Source organism: Panthera uncia, chromosome X, assembly GCF_023721935.1.
Source record: "Panthera uncia isolate 11264 chromosome X, Puncia_PCG_1.0, whole genome shotgun sequence".
NCBI classification, from domain to species: Eukaryota; Metazoa; Chordata; class Mammalia; order Carnivora; family Felidae; genus Panthera; species Panthera uncia.
This window is the reverse complement of record NC_064817.1, coordinates 93,168,201-93,188,212: the sequence shown is the minus strand read 5'-3', so window position 1 is coordinate 93,188,212 and position 20,012 is coordinate 93,168,201. Positions and strand designations below refer to the sequence as shown.

General features: G+C 49.2%; 1 protein-coding gene across 6 annotated transcripts in view; it reads right to left on the bottom strand.

Annotated features, from left to right (window-relative positions):
* Positions 1 to 20,012, bottom strand: part of LONRF3 (LON peptidase N-terminal domain and ring finger 3) — a 39,660-nt gene that overhangs the window by 6,308 nt on the left and 13,340 nt on the right. For 3 of the 6 annotated variants that reach the window (XM_049644229.1, XM_049644230.1, XM_049644233.1), the window contains 7 exons: positions 17,965 to 18,214; positions 17,101 to 17,191; positions 7,884 to 7,998; positions 5,490 to 5,611; positions 3,479 to 3,637; positions 2,658 to 2,820; positions 1,480 to 1,629 (listed from right to left, as the gene is read on the bottom strand). In XM_049644229.1, the coding sequence (XP_049500186.1) occupies positions 1,480 to 1,629; positions 2,658 to 2,820; positions 3,479 to 3,637; positions 5,490 to 5,611; positions 7,884 to 7,998; positions 17,101 to 17,191; positions 17,965 to 18,214 (1,050 nt within the window). Of the gene's footprint in view, positions 1 to 1,479; positions 2,821 to 3,478; positions 3,638 to 5,489; positions 5,612 to 7,883; positions 7,999 to 17,100; positions 17,192 to 17,964; positions 18,215 to 20,012 lie in introns of those variants that run through there. The other 3 variants (XM_049644234.1, XR_007460508.1, XM_049644232.1) reach the window with 3 other exon arrangements.

Here is a 20,012-nt window from a genome sequence, read left to right as displayed (position 1 = left end):
CAAAGCAACGTGAGAACAGTTCTAATAAGAAAGGAAATGAACCAAGATTTCAACTTTCTGTGTCATCGAGCCCTTATGAATCACTCTGTGGCATCTGTGTTTTCTCTTATGAAAGCTGCTGTATCATTGCTGATCGTTACCTTCTGCCTGACTGAGGGAGAATGCTCTCCAGAAGGTGAAGGGGAACATTAAACTTGATCATGAGCTTGCTCAGAGCTCTGATGTAGTCCTGAGTCATAGTGGCCCAGAGCCAGGAGCTGGGTCACTGGGAAGCACTGACTGGCCTTGCTCCCTTCAACATTCACGATGCCTTTGCACAGAGGCAAAGGAGCCACCTTTGCGGTCTGGAGAGAGTGAGACATTTCAGCCCATCAGGGAACAGACTGGTGTTCTGTAGCCACAGATGCAAGAGGAAGAGGGGACGTTAGAGACCGCCTCATCCACCTCCCTCATTCCAGAGCTGGGAGACAAGTTGGGAAAGGGGCGGGTCTTACCCAAGGTCACACAGCTAGAGCGGTAAGGATCAGTCTGTTGGCAGCGAAATCAGAACATACACATTCTTACTACTGTGACAGAGTCAGGAATGAGTGTAAGTAAAGAATCAAGGAAGTCACGGAGGTGATGATGTAGGGGAGCCAGCTCAGAATGCAGGAAGGGCGACGGTGGGCAAATACTTGACTAAGTTATCTCCAGCCTCGTCCTAGAGAGACAGTATTGTCCGATTTATCAGGAAACCAAAGTTGAGCTGGTGAAACTCAACTATCTCCACTTTCCTGAAGAGCTTCCGATCTGCAGCTTGATCTCTCAAGTGGGCCTGTCCCCCCAGGAAACAGACTTGACCCAGTAGCACCTAATCAACTGCTTTCTAGTATAACTCGGCAAAGGGCAAATTTAAAGATTGGGTCTGTTTGCTCAGGACCTGCTCACCCCTGATGAGGACAATGACAAGGGTCTACATCTGTGGGGCTAAGCAGGGAGGGACCCAGAGATGAGAAGGTGCTGCGGTCTGGCAGCTGGAATCCTGTAAGGTGACTGGTGCCGTCTCCTAGCTCCTGCAGCAATGGGGGTGACGGTTATGAAATAGAAGCCTTTAGTCTCAGCTCCCGGGATACCCTTCTCTTAAACTGGGCCTTTGTGTGAATCTTGTCACCCCAACACATTACCATGGTGTGAATCTGGACTCCCACTGAAGGTTCTTTGGTGGATGGTGTCTATGTTCCCAATCTCTCACCTGACTTATGTCTCAAAGCCTGTCTGGGATCCAAGTTCCTACTGCTTTCCTTTATCACTCCAATTCTGACTTCAGATCCTTGAGTCTTACCCCTGATGCCCACTGCCCGGTGAAACAGTACCAGATTGGATCTATCTCCCCCTCTGCACTCGATCTGCTGAATGGCAACCATGCACCCACCCAATCCCAGACCCTGGGCTCTCTCATCTGGTGGGGGCAGCCCATTACAGAGAGACATTTTTATATACCTGAGGATCAGCATCTTTCTCTGGCATTGGACCAAAGTGATTGAGTATCCGATTCTTCAGAGAGGTTTTGAGCGAATGAAACCATGATGACGCTTGCTCATAGACACAGTTATGTAATCCCATGAGCTCAGCCTGATCCTCTCCTTGAACCTGAAAGTATCAAAGTGGAAATGAAGCACTCTGTCCCTTCTCCATCACTCCCAAAGCTTCTGCTGACACCAGACTCCCTTTGGGCATCCGGCCTGCGTCCCTAGGAAGGTTCGCCCACCCAGCTTTCTCCTGTGTGGTGTGTGAAAGGCTCCTCAGCCAGAGGGTGGGCTGTGTGTGACTACTGCTGAGTGCGGAGGAAGAAGAACGTTTCCGCCGGGCGCATCAGCTGAAACAGCGAGACAGACTGAAAACCAGAGATGCGAACTGGCCTGAGTGGAGGCGTGCTGTTGAGCTCGCTTATGCTAGCTTATGCCTCTCTCCTTTTCACGTTTCATATCTGCTTTCCCAGTGTCCACTGGGAAGAGGGACACAGGTGTGTCTGTTTCTCACTGTGTAACTCTATTTCCTAAGTCCAATACCTTCATTCGTCGCCCGAACATTTACTAACCTTATCCTATGTGGTGAATGTAAATATAAACGAACGTGGGATTATTTACTTCTTGTTCTTCCAATTAGTCCAGAAAACCGAGGATGAACTGGACACGTTATCTTTCTCCTTGATGGGATGACGCGTTATAGGGAAGAACCCTTAGCCGGGTCGCGCATTTAAAAATACAAACGTACGTGTGAATCTACAATCATCTCAAAATGAAACGTTTGAAAACATAAACGAATTGATACATAAAATACGTGGGTGTAGATATCACTCCCGGATCTATCCCTTGGTATCTCTGGCAGAAACCGAACCCCTGGGCTGAACGGGGCCCCAGGGTTGTTGATCTGGCCTGGCGTTTCTTATGCAGGAATACAACTCAGCAACTAAACAGGGGGAAAGCCAGGGCACGGGGTGCTCCTGGTGCCATCCTACAATCGAACGGCGAGCCGGCGGCATTCGATGTCGCTGCAGCCATTTGGTGAGAAATCCCAAGGCCCCCCGACAGCGCTGAGCAATTCTTCTGCAAACACCTTTGCCCGCCAAGCTACAGGGATAGCCTGGCCCTGGGATTCTTGGCATGGGCCACCCTCACCTTTTGGTCTTCAATGTATTCAATGTCGGCTGTATTGTAACCATCTCGCTGGCCCTGATGGAGGACCCTGAAGCGCCTCTTGCCTACGCTGTCCACCACCGAGCGGCCATCAGCAAAGAATTGAACATTTCTGATCTCTAGGATGCAGCCATATTCCGCAAACCTGCTTATCGGGAATGCGTAAGAAAGTAAATTTTTGGTGAGTTGTTTCTGCGGCCTGGCTCCCCAGCCGTTTCTGTAACCCCGGGCTGTGCCTCCAGGGACTTCTGCCTATTTGCCTGTCCCGGGGGCTACAGCTGCAACTACACCACAGGCAGCGCCTGTGCCAAGAAAAATCTTCCTGTAATAATGTAACTGCTCCCATTCATTGAGCATATACTGCGTGTGGTGTGCTCAGTGCTTTACGTGCATTAACGCACCAATCTTCCCAACATGCCCACTATCATTGTACCCACTTTACCAATCAGGAAACTGAGTCGCAGAAAGGTTAAGTGACTTGCCCAAAGGCAAACTTGCTTCAGGGTTGGAGCCGGAACATGAACCCACGCACGGTGACTCCAGGTCCCACGGTCTTACAGTAAAACAAGTTTTATGGTATATACCACTCGTTTAACAAAAGATTAATCCTTGGGGTTCCTTTAAATAGGCAGCCTGTTACATGGTAAACCAGGGGCCAGAGAGACCCCGGTCTCTATGGGTGCTCACGGTCGTGAGCTGGCTAAATCTCAGGAGCTGTGCCTCCCTATCTCCTGGGGGCACCCCAAATAAGCCCAAATCCCTCTCTACCCAACCTCCCTTTACTCACGTAGCTCCTCACTTACCCTTTGACAGGATCTCCAAGGCACATGCCAAACTGTCTTGTACCTGTTTCGATGCATCTACGGATCATCAGACGGTAACAAGGCTCAAAAATGTGCAGGGGACAAGGAACCGTGGGGTAGGCCATAGTGCACACGAAAATAGGTACGTTCTTATTCAAGCTGTCAGGAAGAGCAAATGACAGATTTCTCAAAGCCGTGAAGCAGAACACAAAAAGGTTGGTCAAATGTCACTTTGTGGTTCCCCCACAGTAAGGCCAGGGGACCTCAGGTTTTGATGGCTGATTAAAAAAAAAAAAATACTGAGATGCAACCAACACTATGGGCTAAGTCCCATTACTGGTGCAGAGGTTAGCCTAAGAGCTAAGAGATTGAAACTGACATTCTGTACATTCCAATTTGGCTTAAAAAACGTCCTCTAGTACCTTCACATTGTGGGTGATAGTTAAACCTCATAGTTCTTTCTTCCTCTCGTGCCTTCTACTCAGAACAATCTCTTCAGGTGTCCTGCTGGCAGTAAAAGCGGACCCAGCTCTCCAGGGGGATGGTGGGAAAATCTCTGCAAGGTCTCATCAGCATTGCAAATTTGCAAAGCCACCAGAAGGTCTGCTCGGCAGGCAGGCCCCAGCCGGCCGGGAGGAGGAGGGAGCAACAAGAGAGGCAAGTGTCCTCTAGCCCAGTGACGTTCCCATGCGTCAGAATCACTGGGGGCCCTTAAATCCAGACAACTGGGCTGCATCAGCCCAGAGACACTGGGATATAAGCTCTGGAGCCGGGACCCAGGGGTCTACCCTTTGAGTGTCCATGAAGAAGCAGGCACACAGCCTGATGGGAAACCACGCCAATGGGGCCAGCTCCTCCTGGATCACTGTTCTCTTCTTTGATAAATCCAATACTGGAACTTATCAGTGGATACAAGACCATCTGCCCAAATCCCCCAGAGGATTCAGTTTAGGATTTCTTTAAAGAGAAATCCCTCTTGGCATATTCCAGTGTTTATTAATAAAGCATTAAATGATATTTGAGACAAGGGCTCAGAGAGACTCGCGGTGAATTTAAGAATCAGAAGTAAAAATAAAGATGCCCTGACTAGATCTACTGTAAGTCAATGAGAACAAGAGGATTTAGTTTCTAGCTTCTCAGGAAAACACAGCGTTCGAAGCGAGAGGCCCACTCAAACGAACCAGTGGCAGTTTAGAAATGTGCTCTACAGGGCAGGCAGAAAACCAGAGCAGCTTTTGCGATCGGGAACCCGGCCCCCAGAATGCTGCGAGGACCCTACTGGGGATCCGGAGGTGGGAGGGCAGCGGTATGAGACGCAGAAGTGAGAGAACGCCTCCTGCTGTTTCTGCTAGGTGGTCTGTCCTTCCAGCCAGGCAGAGAGCTTGGAGCCCGACAGCCACAAATGTGCATGGCAGAGGATGCGTGTAACAAGCAGCAGCCTTACTCTTTCCACGTATTGAGTGCTTCCTGTGCACTAGCTCATGTGATCTTCCACATGAGGTAAGGACTTAACTATTCCCAAGCTACAGATGAGGAAACTGAGGCCCAGAGAGGTCAAGTGACCTGCCTAAGGTCCTGAAGGATACTCGCTTTGTGGCAAAACTGGGTCACGAGCCCAGGTCTGGCTGACACCAAGGTTCTTAACCTCCCAGCACCTTCTGAGGCTTCTGCGAACAACCTTCCGCGCGCTGTGTAAGTTCCCCTGATCTAGCTGCTTCGGTTTGCTCCTACCAGTGACACCCAGTTACTAGCGCCAAGACGTGACCTAGTCAGTGGTTTGGCTTATGCGTCTTCAGGGGCGTGCTGGCAACTGCCGAACAACTGGCTGTCGGCGGGTGGAAAGCTCCGGCTCATAGCGATTGCCAATTCCTATATAGTGTAGATACGCCCACTGAGGCCAACATCAAGCTACCAGCACGATATCGCTAAGTGAGCAGTTAGGGAGAAACGTGCACATTCAGTTCTACGAGCTATGCTATGAGTGAAACTGAAAAGAGATGCATATACGTACTTAGAAAGTTCTTCCATTTCTTCTTCATAAAGCCGCCTGCGTTCCTTGAATTCTTCTGGCAGGAATTTAGCTATTAGCTCTTCCATTATGACATTTTTGCTATATTTTCTGGATGCCAAGCACTATAGAGGCAACAGGGCACCGAGACATTATGCAGCCATCAGAAAACCACAAAGCACTTCTCATGTAATCAGCAGAACAGCTGAATCAACCACACATTGAGAGTAATTTGGACCCACACATTAGCAGCTGGTAACATCATCATGCACGTATTCTCTGGATGTTACATGCGATTACTTTTGTAATTAGAAAAAAATACTTTAACTGGGGGAAAAGACCCGCATTGAAGTTTCAAAAGTTTAGCTTTCCCAAAACACTCAAGTTGAGATTATGTTCTTGTCAAAAAAGGGGGGAAACCCTTCCTTTTCCTTTTATTGGTCACTGCATTTACAAGCTGGCAAAAATGGTCTCCATCTGGGATATGCAGGAAGTCTGTGGTCTAAAGGTTCAGGGAACGAGAAAGCCACTGTCCATCACTGATCTTTTCCTGACCTGTCCCACCCCCGCCCCGCCCCACCTCAATGCTTGGCTTCTGGATAAAGCCACTGTCCATCACTGATCTTTTCCTGACCTGTCCCACCCCCGCCCCGCCCCACCTCAATGCTTGGCTTCTGGATATTGCCAGTCTAAATATTTTTCCCCCTCTAACTTTAGCTGAAAACAAAACAAAACAGCTAAATACTGGGGATTGTGTCTATTTGTTTTTTAAATATACCATCTAGGTATCACTGAAATTATGTTATAAGCCATGAATTCAGAACCGAACTCAGGCCCAAGTGTCACTATTACTATCCTCCCAAACACCCCTAACTAACTTCATGCATATCCAGGGATCCGTAGGTAGAGGGAATTGAGCTGTGTGAACCAGACCATGGGAGTTAAAACATCTGCGAATTGTTTGCTACGGACACTACCCACGCAGACCCAGCAGGGGGAGCTCCTGAGTATAAAATTGCTGGTTCGAGACTATTTTTCCTTTCCCAGTATGGGCTGTGTGTGTCTATTCCGCAGTGAACGCGATTAGAATAAAATATTCATCTCTCTTGGAAATGGTGTAAGTGCGACCCTGTGTGAACACGCAGAGATAGACGAGAATATTTTCTGGGACCCCACAGCATCTGCTTCTAGGATGCCTTCTCAGCCACTGCCATAGCCTGGCTGCAGAAGATCCACTGCTTTGCCCCGTCCCAGTCTTTGGAGAAAAGCAATGACTCGGGAGGTAGCTAATCCATGGAGGAGGTGACTCCCCCACTGATGCTAAAACAAAAACCCAGGACAGGCACACAGTAAAATGTTAATGGTGGTCTTCTCCAGGTGCTGAGCATACGGGTAGGTTTTTCTTCTTTCTGCTTATTTGGATGTTGGAGTGTTACCACAACACAGATGTATATTTAAGTATAAGGACCGTGGGCCTCTCCCCCACAATCAGGCCAGGAAAATCCCACCCCTTGATCCAGGCAAGGGATGGCAGGGACCCTCCCCTCCAACCCAATACACACCCCAGGGTCGTCCTGGATGATCATTTTACTCCATTCTCTTAGTTTAAACGTTCAGGTGTTGGGAAAACTCAACATGTCACTTCACTGGACCTACATTCACCTAGAGGGTGTCCTGCATCACTGAGCTCTCCTCAGGGATGACAAGGGCCAAGGAACATTAACACTGGCTGTAATGTGTGCCACACAAGTCCTTGGGGGAGGGAAAGCAAGGTGGGTTCCTGGGCATTCCTGTGCTATAGGAAATTCCATTGGGTCCACCTGAAAAACGATGGTGGCAGTCCGTGTGGTTCATTTGAAAGGACTTGGAAGCCCCAGAGCTTTCCAAGTAGCTAAATATCTGCTAATAAGTACAGCAGCTCCGGGGGGGTGGGGGTGGGGGCGGGGCAAGGACCTCGCTGAAGGTCTGCGAGGTTTTTCTGGGGAGCTGGGAGTGATCTCTGCAAACCACAGAACAAACATGGATGATAAGAAGATTTCAGAGCTCATCTAGTCCAATCCCAGAGAGGACAGAGGATTCACCCAAGATGGCAGTGAACCAGGTGCCATGATGGATGGGCTTAGCACCAGGATCCATGTCTACCATCGATTTAATACTTTTGTTTCCAACACAAATTAATTTCACTGTTGACAGTTCATAAAAAGCTGGATGTCGCCTCATTTTCCTGAAGGGCTTTGCAAAGAGGGGAGGGGTAGCCGTAAGACGGGAAAGATAGACAGGTGGCGTGAGAGGGTATTTTTCCCTAGCACAGTGCACTGGCTTAGGAGCAAACAGGACACCATTTTAGTATCCGATTCCAAATAATCTAACCTAATCAAGAAAGAAATAATATTTTACCTGTGAAAGACCATCCTTGCACAGCGGACACTTTGCATTGTGATCTAGGCATCTTTCAAGGCATTTTAAACAAAACGTATGACCACAAGGTGTTGTGACTGGCTCGTAGAATAATCTGAAATTTAGGAATCAAGATGGAAGAAAAATGATGCAATCAGACAAAAAAAATAAAAGAGCTACTCAATGTTAAGGTTCTACAGTGTTATTCGGAAAATTCCGTGTGTATAAGGGTGGGGGAGGGTCCTTTCTTTTTTACCAGAATTCCCTGCAGTTGCTGTGCTTCAGAAAAGCATTTGCTTTTTATTTCTGAGGTGGATTTGAAAATAATGCATTTATCAACATTTCTGATATAGCTAGATCATTCTGTAACATTAGTTCTAGTCAGCCTCTTCCGACTGGCATCCAGATTGTTTTTCCCTGTCGGGTCTCAGAAAAAGCGAGATTAATGCCCAGAGGGTCTAAGTAGATTACATTCTAAAATATTTAGCCAACCTGCTCGCCTGAAGATATGTAAACACAGAGACAGATAAGCACACACACAGACACACACACCCCGTCTCACACATTTATTCATTTAAGTACCTTATATCATATACACAACGGAAAAAAGACTTGGCTTATTTGCTAACCTTCATTCCATTTTTACCTAAGCAATGTTTACTGCCTGAAGGATCCCGAAATTGTGCCTGCAACAAACACGTAGCTGCCTTTTGTATGAACGGACCATTTTCTTGGGAGCGGTAGAGTAATTCTGTTAGTGTGCTTACTGATGAACACATACGTATAAACATATGTAGGTATGCACACATGCACTTCAATTAGATCCTATTTTAATCCCTTTACAGGAGCCGGATAATTTCAAAGCAACGTGGGGAACCTTTTTAAAAGCTGTTCTACCCATTCAGAGATTCACAGATTTGCTTTGCTTTTGGAAAAAGAAAGGCTCACCTGCAGCAGGACCACCGGGTGGGGGCAGCTGACGACGGTGGTTCAGAAGCGGGGCTGGCGCTCACCGAGAGGACAGACAAAAGGGAAAGACGCCTGACCAGCCTGTTTTGACCTCACGAGTGTTCAGTTGCGAGGAAGAGGCCGCCAGCTGCACAGCCCCCTCGTGTGGCCGGGAGGTGTACCAACAGCCTGGCCCACACGGCCAGGCTGAGCAGAATCAAAATGTCAGAGCTGAAAAGTACTGGAGAGAAAAACCGAACCCACCGACCAGAATGAAACTGAGCTCCAGAGGGGACAAAGCGGCTCATCTGTTGGCACATGAAGGTCTATCCAACTTCCACTAGCAGTCGTGTGCTCTTTCTCTTAAAACCGCGACTCTCGACCCTATCGGTGTGTGAGAATCACCTGGGGTGCTTTTTCTTTAAACAGCTTTACTGATGTCTAATTGACGTGCCATAAACGGCACGTACTTACGGTGTACAACCTGATAAGTTTTAACATACGTACACACCTACGAAACTATCTCCGCAACCAAGGTCACGAACACACCCATCGCCCCCAGACATCTCCTCGTGTGCCTTTGTAAACCCTACCTCCTGCTCCTCCCCGTGTGCCCCACCATCACCTGCAGAACTTTGAAAAACTTACAGGTGCCAGGACCACGCCTGCAGAGGTTCGGGTCAGTCGGTCCAGGGCAAAGGCCAGGCATCAGGATTTTTTTTTTTTCTTTTAAAGCTCCTTGGTGGTTTGAATGTGCAGCCAGGATTGCGAATGACTGTATTTCACAATCCTACCAATCTCCGCATGGGCAAATCCTCCGTACAGGTCTCCAAACCTAATTACCAAATCTACCAAGGAAAAGACTAGCAGCGGCTGGCACATTCCCCTCTTTCTTGATTTAAAAAAAAAAAAAAAATTCCAGTGGAATTTGAGGGGAAAGCATCTTGTGGGAGAGGAAAGAACAGTTTCTTAAGAGAAATCAATTTCGATTTAGCAAGCTCTCCACCAAACAGATTCTCGCTTGTCCGCTCAGCAAAAGTGCTCCGGGTGCCTACTGCGTGCTGACGCGGAGCTAGGCGCTGGCACGTGACAGGGACAGGGTGCACCGGACTTGTAGGAGGCGAGAGGACAGACGTCGAACAGGACGTCGGAAAGGTGAGGTTTCGCAAGTACACGCCTGTACGAATAAAACTTGCTAAAATGTTGAAATTAAGCCAATGAAGGTTTGGAGTAGGAGGGAGGCTTTTCATATATTCACTTTTCCTCCTTTTTGAATGTTTCAATCCTGTTTTAAGAAGCAGTTAATTTGCGCCGCCAGTTATTAAGTCAGCCAAAAACTAAAATTAATTTTCAAAAGCACTCTTTATGATGGAGGTCCTAACCAGCGTACTAAGGCGAGAAGAAAAATAGAGAAGTACGAGGACTAGGATGGAAAAAACCAAATCTGTCCCTATTCACGCACGGTGCGACGGTGGACTGGGAAAGTCTAAAGGGATCTGCAGGATGAGTCTTAGAATCCGTAAGAACTGCTAGTATGAGCAAGGATGTCAGTTACATATACGCACGCCCACAACTGTGTTCCATACACCAGCGAAGCGACATGAGAAAATACATTTTTAAACACGGTAACATTGACGACTGCTTTCAACGATCAAGCACCCGGGAATAAACCCAACAAAAGTTGTACGAGCCCTCTGTAGGGGAAAAACTATAAACGCCTCACTGAAAGGAAGCAGAGAAGACCTAGTCGAGTCCCGATGAAAATCCCGGCGGCTTATTTCACGCGTTTGTTTTTGCGGGACTTGACAAGTTGATTTCTAAACTGTGTGAGGCAAGGCAAAGGGTCAAGAGGATCCAGGACACCTCTACGAGCAGCAGTGTGGGAGGCCTTGCTCTACCAGACATGAGACCTTATTATAAAGCAGCAGTGATGGAAACGGTGTAGGGCTAGCACAAGGACACATAGATCCGTGGATAGAATAGAAAGCCCAGGAAAAGACCCAGATCCAGATTCTTCATTTATGACAACTGTGGCACTTCAAAGCAGAGCGCGGGATTTTCAGTAGATAAATAGCATCCTCAATAAATGCTATTTGGGGTAGTGGGCTATCCATATGGGGAAATGGAAGTTGGACTGTCTGTCACACCGCGCGCAAAAAATCACTTCCATGTGGGCTGGAAAGAGGAACGTGAGACAGTAAAGCTTTTAGAAGATACAACAGAATACGTTTACGACCTCCGGGTAAAAAAAAAAAAGATTTTTAGGAAAGGGAGGCCAAAAAAAAAAAAAAAAAAAAAAAGCAAACAAAACCCACTAACTATAAATGAAAGGATTGATCATTTTCATTAAAACCGAGAACTTGTAAGTTCATCCGAAGATGCCACTGAGAGAGCAGAGAGGCAAGCCGCAAGTGGCAGAAGGTATTTCCAGCACACGTGACTAACAGAGGCCTGGTATCTAGAACATACGTAGAGCTCCTATAAGTCCGTAAGAAAAAGAGAGAGAACCCACTCAAAAATGGGCAAAGAGTTAAATGCACGAGCATACATAAAAACTGCTCATGGCAATGCTACCCGCAGTAACCCCAAACTAGAGACAGCCCAAATATCCCTCTACCATAGAACTGGTAAAGAAACTGTGCGGTAGGTTCATACAATGGGATGCTATACACTAATGAAAACAAACAAACTTCACCGACGCGCAGCGACATGAATAAATAAACCTTAATACTCTGGTAAAGAAGCCAGAACAAAAAGAAACAGGACAATTCGATTTACGTAAAGTTTTTTAGAAATAGGTAAAGCTAAATTACCCCACTTAGAGACGCATACATGGGTGGTAAAACTATTTTTAAACAGAGGAGACAAGGGGGAACCCAGGTGGCTCAGTCGGTTAAGCGTCCAACTCTTGATTTCAGCTCAGGTCACGACGTCACGGTTGGTGAGTTTGAGCCCCATGCCGGGCTCTGCGCTGGCAGTGCGGAGCCTACTTGGGATTCTCTCTCTCTCTCTCTCTCTCTCTCTCTCTCTCTCAAAATAAATAAATCAACTTAAAAAGATAAAAAGAAGAGACAAAAGTCAAGGTAGCGGTTTCGGTGGGCAGGGGGCAAGGAGTCATGATTTGGAAGCGGCACACGGAAGGCTTCTGGGGTCCTGGCCGTGTTTTAGTTCTTGAACTGAGAAAGGCTGACTGAGTATCCTCTTTACAATATTTTGTTAAGAGAATACGTTTTTAATTTTTATGTACTTGTCCAAAGTGTTTATTTCACATTTTGCCATGTCTCTCAAAAGTGTGATTGGCAATAGGGCGCCTGGGTGGCTCGGTCGGTTGAGTGTCTGACTTCGGCTCAGGTCACGATCTCGCGGTCCGTGAGTTTGAGCCCCGCGTCGGGCTCTGGGCTGACAGCTCAGAGCCTGGAGCCTGTTTCAGATTCTGTGTCTCCCTTTCTCTCTGACCTTCCCCCGTTCATGCTCTGTCTCTCTCTGTCTCAAAAATAAATAAACGTTAAAAAAAAATTGGCAGGCTGATTTGGAAACCACTGCTGTGATCTACTAGAACGGCCAAACGAGAAAGTCTCACAACCCGCAATAATCTGAATCCTATGAATCCGAATACTTGTTGTACATTAGTCGATGACGTTAATGGTGGCAACGACTGAGGAGTCTGTACCTGCAAAACTGTTTTTCCCAAGAATTTCAAAATTGGGCCTTTTGTCAAACAACGATATCGCTGGCTAGTTAACTGCAGTAAATCCTGACACTTCATGAGCAGATGGGTGAAACAGACACCGAAGGAAACGGCAACTCTTAGCAAGAACTGCGAGCAAAACGCCCTGATCGAGGGGTCACAGACAAGAATGCTGCCACAGATGCGGTATAATGATTGCCTTGAAATAACTCAAAGTTCAGATGCTTCGAATGTATCACCTTTCAGGACGCAATTCGCTTCTAGCTTCGGAGCTGCTCCGCTCCTCTAGAAAGGCCGGCGGAGTAAAGTGGCAAGGAACAGGTGGAGTAGATTTCACTTGCTATTCTGGGTGCCTGTCAAACTGTTTCTCATATAAATTAACTTTGTACATTGATAGGCGGTAACGAGGATTCGTTCCGCTCTACTATTGAGGAAATTAAGACTCAGGTTAGATGACTTGCCCAAGGTCACACAGCTAGCTAGGAAGCGGCAGGGCTTGGGAAGTACAGTCACATCTGATTCCCTCTGCACTCCGTGACACGGCTGTGAGCATGTGCACATCTGGAACAGACATCATCTATCCGTGTGTACCTGCACGTACTCACAATATAGTTTTCTCTGTCCCTCTCTGTCTCTCTCCCTCCCCTCTCTCCCCACTCCAGAGAGAGAGAGAACTCCATAGAGAGAGAGCTCGAAATAGGAATATACTCGAATTCCTCTCCCTTTGATTTACCGCTTTAGGTAATGATTTCAGAAAACACGTCAGGGAGGCATTTGTAAATCAGAGTAGAGCCGGATTTTCTCACAAGAAAGCATTTTACATTGTCACAGCGGTGGAGTAAACAATAGTAATAAATGCTTTCAGTTAGATGTCAGCCCGGATAAAATGCTTGGCTTGTCTGGAAATAGCTATCTTTGCCCACCAGTTACATCCTTGTATTGTGTTCTTTGGGTGCTATCAAATGAGAGTGAAGAAGGAATAAGAAGGAGGGGGTGGAGAGAGGGAAAGAGAGAGAGAGAGAGAGAGGGAGGGAGGGCAGGAAGGAGAGAGACGGTGAGGGGGTGGGGAACCGGCTGCTTAACGCCCAGCTATTCGAGTGGCTAAAACGAGGTTAAATACAAAGTTTTCATTGCGATTGACAAAGAGGTCACTGGGCCATTAGGTAACTGGTTCAAAAATCACACATGCTTGCTCCACATCTCGAAATAGCCTTGTCACCCCAAAGGCGCTGTTCCACACCAGCCCCAGAGGTGCCCCCCCCCCCACCCCAGCGGCGAGAGGCTCCCACCTCCGTAGATCTCAAGGGAGGGGTTTCGGTCACTAAAGACTGAGGAGCAGAGTTCTGAGGCGTTGGAATTAGGAAGCAGCCTCCCTCGACGGAGCTCTCCCAATCCAGCCAGCGGGACTCGGAGATTATCAAGTGTCTCATTAACGCACGCTCCAGTTACCGTTCCATTCGTCTTTTCCGCCCCTTTCCCTGCGAGACACGGAAGCCGCTCCCGAGTGTCTCTCCAGAGCCAGGCCGGCTTCACGCTCCAACTTGTCTTCTACCGATTCGGTGCCGCGGGACTGGATTTCGTTCTAGAAATTGCGCAGGAGGTGCAAATGTCTAGTTTCGTGAGCCAGCAGATGGTCTGAAGATATCTCAACCCTTAGCCGCCCTCTCCCCCTGCCAAAGACAAGTGAGGGTCGTGCTAGAACCCGGTACGGATCCCAATGACAATAAAAAGGGAAAAAAACACTAGGGGGTTGGAAGCAGGAAGTCTGTCAGGGCTGTGTTCAGACCAAGCCATGTCTGTGAAACAGCCTTGTCAACATCTGATTTCCGCCATGCAGACAAACCCTGCGGGAGGGGGAACTACGTGCTTCTGACCAAGGGCTAGGGCCTTCAGAGCCTCGAGGTCACAAACGCTCTCCGGACTTGGCAGGTTTCTCGGCACCCTAAAGCGGCTGGAGTCCCCCTATAACTTCCTAGGCCTATCCGACAGTTGCCCCCAGACAAAGATGGGCTTTTGTTCTGAAGCCTCACTCAGAGCAGAGGGGCAGGATAAGGGAAGTGATGGCTTTTAAACTCAGGGCGAGCAAACCGGAAGGGGGGCGTCTCATCCTCCTGGTGTTTATTTCTCGGAGCAAATTTCTTTTTTTTTTGTTATTTTTATTTTTTTTTATTTTTTTTTATTTTTTTTTATTTTTTAATATATGAAATTTACTGTCAAATTGGTTTCCATACAACACCCAGTGCTCATCCCAAAAGGTGCCCTCCTCAATACCCATCACCCACCCTGCCCTCCCTCCCACCCCCCATCAACCCTCAGTTTGTTCTCAGTTTTTAACAGTCTCTTATGCTTTCTCGGAGCAAATTTCTAACCCTTCTCCGAAGCTCCCTGTTGAGATCGGGGACAAACAAGACGGAAGGGAGAGAACGGAGGAACCAGAACAAAAGAACTCCAACCTCGGGGTTGTGAGTCCTCAGCGAAAACACAAACAGGATGAGTCTGTGTGTTTGGTTTTGCTGGCTCCGCTGGATGTCGGGAGGAGCGTGAAGAGGAGGGTGAGTCCGGCGAGGACTCGGGCTCTCTGAGCAAGCTGAACCAAGTCTGTCGAAGTCTGACACCTGGAAGACCGCGGCTCACATCGCAGGCTTAGAGCCTCGATGGCAAAGGCCCATTTCTCTGCTTGGCCAGGACCCGCCTACTGCTTTGTTGTGATGGGGAGAGGGAGATGGCAAAAGGGAACCGGTTACATATCCCACCTCACTCTCGCCCCCTCCACCCAAACCTCCCGTATTATATCCAGAAGGCTCTCCTTGGGTGCTGCTGCGTTCCATCTGCCGAACTGGTCATTTTCAGGTCTGCCTGATCCCAGGAGCAAGTCTGACAACTCAATTTTTTTGACATGTTTATTTATTTTTGAGAGAGAGAGAGACGCAGAGAGTGAGTGGGGGGGCAGAGAGAGAGGAAGAGAGAGAGAGTCTGAAGCAGGCTCCGGGCTCCGAGCTGTCAGCACAGAGCCCGACGCGGGGCTCGAACTCACGAACGGTGAGATCAGACCTGAGCCGGAGTTGGACGCTTAACCGGCTGAGCCGCCCAGGCGCCCCGCAATTTTTTTTTTTTTTAAGAGAGAAAAAGTACATGTCCAGGCAATGGCGGCCTTACTCGTTTGTATGCAAACAAGAAAAGTCCTTCCGAATACAAATGCACGTGATTGATATGGAAGGCATCGTGCTCGCAAAGGGCAAGAAAACATCTCAGGATCCTTGGTTGGCTGGATCCCAGTGTGTGGTAGACCACGAGATTTTTCTTGACATCTCTTGGGTCAACCATCTTAACAACTTTTGTGCAAATGTCTCAGTCTTCTTTTAATGCTATGTTGAAAAAAAAAAAAACAACCCACATTTGAGAATCTACTGAATTCTGTGGACCTTGCTCTGGAAACACACACCCACCCACCCACACACACACACATACCCACACACACACACACACACACACACACACACACATTTTTACATACAACTTGAGGCAATTCATAGATCTATTAGAATCCACACATAGAACTTCCTCAGGGGTCCGGGGGCCTAAAGTTGAAGAATTTCTGGCCTAGGGAAGAAGTTCCCATTTATGGAGTATTTACTCTATGTCAAGCACTATTCTAATAAGAGAACTGAGAGTCTCTCAATCATGACAACCTCACAGCGTAGGTAATACTCTTCCGTATTTACTGACGAGAAAACAGTGGCAGAGAAGATCACTTGCTCCAGGCCGAACAGCCAGTAAACGCCAGAGCCAGGGCTCAGGCCCACCCTGTCTGGCTTTGGAGCTCATCCTCTTAGCCACAAAGTCACAGCTGTGAAATGAAACAGATGGACGTAATTTTTTGCACGCAGACCATGCTTCTACCGGCTTCCTTTTTTTTTTTTTTTGAGGGGAGGGGTGGGCACATGTGTGCATAATCTGCCCCCCCACTGGGTAGAGAAGAGATGCCAGGCCGAGTAGTACGTGCCTAGTACTAACACTGTTCGAAACAAAAACCAGTTGGGCCCTCTACTTGACTGCCAAAGAACAGGCCCATGGCATCGACATTAGCCCCTGAGCTTTGAGATCTTGATCGAGCAGTTGCGATTCGTTCCACGGTCAGGAACTCAACTACCTACGAGGTGCCAGGAAAGTAATGCAAATATGAGACACAGGCTGGTACTGTCAGGCGGCGGGGGGAGAGGGGAGCCATGGCCCAACTGGAGAGCGTGTGTCCTGCCTCGGAGCATTCACATTTAACAACAACCAAAAAACTCCCGTGAAGGCCACACTAATGACATTCAGCCTGTGGCCATCAGTTTGCGACTCTGAGTGGACCGTTTCCTCCCCACTGTCTAGGTATTTCCCAGTCAGGAGTGCAGGGAATGTAATCTGTAAGCAAGGGACACAAGCCAGCCCGTGTGACAACCAACAGCGAGATTTTCATTTTGTTAGAACCATGCTTTTCCGTGCTAACCAACCAAACGGTAGGTCACTGGCTGAAAGGTCCAGAATCCCCCCAGAAAAAGCAGCTTCAGGCAGTAAGCGATAGTACCCTTCACATACCTCATACACAGGGAGCATTCAAGGTCAGATGCATCAAAGGACGGGAGTGGAGCACTGACCGCAGCTCTGGCCCCCTGGTCGGCGGGAGGATCTGTGATTCAGAAAGCAGTATGTCAGAGGCAGACCAAGCTGACTTGCACAGTCAGCACTTCTGAGGCAGAACCACCCCACTAGATTTTCAGCTTTCCACCCTCAGCGCCTCCCAGAGGGTTGATTCGGTGGCCACCCGAGCCACTGGGAGTGGGGTCCCCTGAGGGAGGCCCTGGTAGGTTTCCAGCAGGCCCACGGGAAGAGAGATGCGAACCAGGGAACGTCCGGGAGCCCTGGGGACTTCACTCCAATGCAACAGGCACCTCACCCTACAGAGGCAGCGGTTCCCTGGGCCGAGCGAGGCCTTCAAAGCCGACACCGAACCTCGGCACCGCCAGCCTCTCTCGGAAAGACGCCGGGCTGTGGCTGCTGCTTCTCAACTGCCTACCTGCGGGCGCCCAGCTGGGAAGGATGAGCGTGAAGCCTGATCACGCCTCCCTGCCCCTACATTCCTGGAACGGAGAGGAGGGTAGGGACAGGTTGGCCTGGAAGGCGACACCATCAAGGGTACGAGGTGTCACTACTCGATCCGGGGCTTGACCTCAGGCCTCGGCTTTCCGTTATTAGCGAGCTCCGGCAGTATGCTAGCAAACCGTGCGCTCTCACAGAAGCTTCACCGTGACCTGAGGCGGCACAGCTAAGTGCCAGAGCCGGGCCGCACACCCAGAGCCCAGGGAGCCCGCGGAGCCCTTGGATGGAGGCTAAGGAACCCGCATATGCCGGTGAGCCCAGGCACCTCCTTCAAGCCCCTTGGTCCCTGGGTAGAGTCAGTACCTGGCTTTCTGGCTTTAGTAGGCACCTCTGGGTCTTGGGGTCCAAATTGACAACGTTTCCTTTTCTTTTCTTGGCATTTGCCAGCCTTGGCAGAGGCAGCATCCCCCTTCTCCTCCTGGTCTCCTGCCTGGCCTTTCCCGTTGCCTTCTTGCCCCTCCCCCTCTACTTTAACTGGGTTCTCCAGGCTGCTGCGGTCTCCCGCGGCCGCTGCTTCCTCCTGACTAGAGCAGTGTGGGAGCTCCCGGCTTTCCTGGACGAAGAAAGAGCCAAATGTCAGCACCAACTCGGGCCCAGGATCATCCTCTGACATCGCTACCCACCAGGGGCAGAGAGAAAACTGCACAGCCCTGATCATTTAGTGGACACCCAGCTTAAGGAGCAAAGGCATGCCTGGCCTGGGTGAAGTTGACGACCTTCCCTGGGCGAGGACAGAAGGGTATGTAGGGGACAGACTCCTTGGGCTGCGATAAAAGGGACAGATGCAGAGTGTGGCACCACCGGGCCCTCTCCTGGCCAAATCTTTCCCGTTACCACCTGAGGGAAACAAAGACAGGCGGTGAGGGCAGGTCCTGTCACTCGATCCTTCCTGTCGCTCTCGCTGCCCTTCCAGGCCATCTGCGAGCCCCACACCCAGCTCCAAAAGGACTTTCGCTAAGGCTCTGGCATAGGGCCTGCAGGGTTACCACAGGTACCAGAGCCCCGTGTTATACGGGTCAAAAGAATCAGGGACAAACCACTCTTTCGACTGGCTTTTGGGCGAAAAGTGAAAAAGAGACAACTCATTTGGCAAAACGACCAATGATGTCTCTAGCCTTTTAAAGAATTTCCGTCCAGGAGGGCGTATTTGAAAATGGATCTAGAAATAAATCCAAACACCAGGGGGTGTTTGTGCAGATTCACCCGGAGAACCCTGAACCCTACTCTAAATCCACAGTCCGGGAGTCCAAATGCTCATGTGGGTTTTTTCCCCCCCCAACCCCCCGGCCCCCCCCCCCCCCCCCCCCGAAATCGGTAGATAGATGGGGAAATGGGGGGCGTCTGGTCGGGAGAGGTCAGTGAGCTTGATATGGGTTTTCTCAGTCTCTAACCTGGGGGGGCTCAGGGGTTCGAGCCCCAGGCATCCACATGGGAAGACACTGCTTTGCAAAGCAAAGCTTGTGTGGAAGCCGGATCCCCGCTCCCAGCTGGCTCACCCTGGAAAAGCCAGGGGTGTGATTTTCCTTCCTTTCTGTTCCAGCTGCAATGGGAAGCCACTCCAGACACTCCAGCTCCCGATTAGTGTTCTCAATCATGTAACAGTGATCTCAAACATACTGAAATGCACTCGGGGTTCTCTGCTTCCAGGAGGTACTCAGTCCTGCTCCCCCTCTTTTTTCTTAAAGTCAGGCCCACCTGCACTTCGTTCCTTCTCCAGGGTGGGGACAGAAGCAGGGAAAATGGAAGGCCCCTGCCTGCCATGGAGATCACAGGGCTTCCATACAGGGGAAGAACACACCGCCTGGATGGACGGGAGACTGTTGCCTCAAGGTGCCTCGGTGCTCAGTGCTAAACTTTGCCTTCAAGTCTGGACCCCTGAGCCCCGGCTTCCGCCCACTTGCCCTCTGCTGGGAAAGCGAGGGCCTGGAGCCCATCTCTCTCTCGTTCTGTTCCCTCGTTTTCAAGGACAGGCGCAAATACCCATCTTTCTCCCAGGGACTTAACGCTTCCCAAATTGCTTCCCTCTTCCTGGCTACAAATACATACTGGAAGTCTACACACGTGTAAGACATCGCGAGGGAATATAAAACTACCTCCGCTTGGGGATCAAACGGAGTTGTCTTTGCACAAGGAACTCAGCTGGTGCTCAAAGACCAGCAGCTTGAACAAACAACAAAAAAAAGCAGGAAAGGAGGGGTTGTCAGGCCTCTTTCCAGGCTCCGCCCCCAAGCTGATAAAGCCACCCGGATTGAATGAATGGTTCCAGGGGAAGCGGGCCGATTCCTTTCTACTTCGGTCAAATCTCTCCCTCAGCTGGATCTGACCAAAAACTGAAAAATGACTGTAATAAG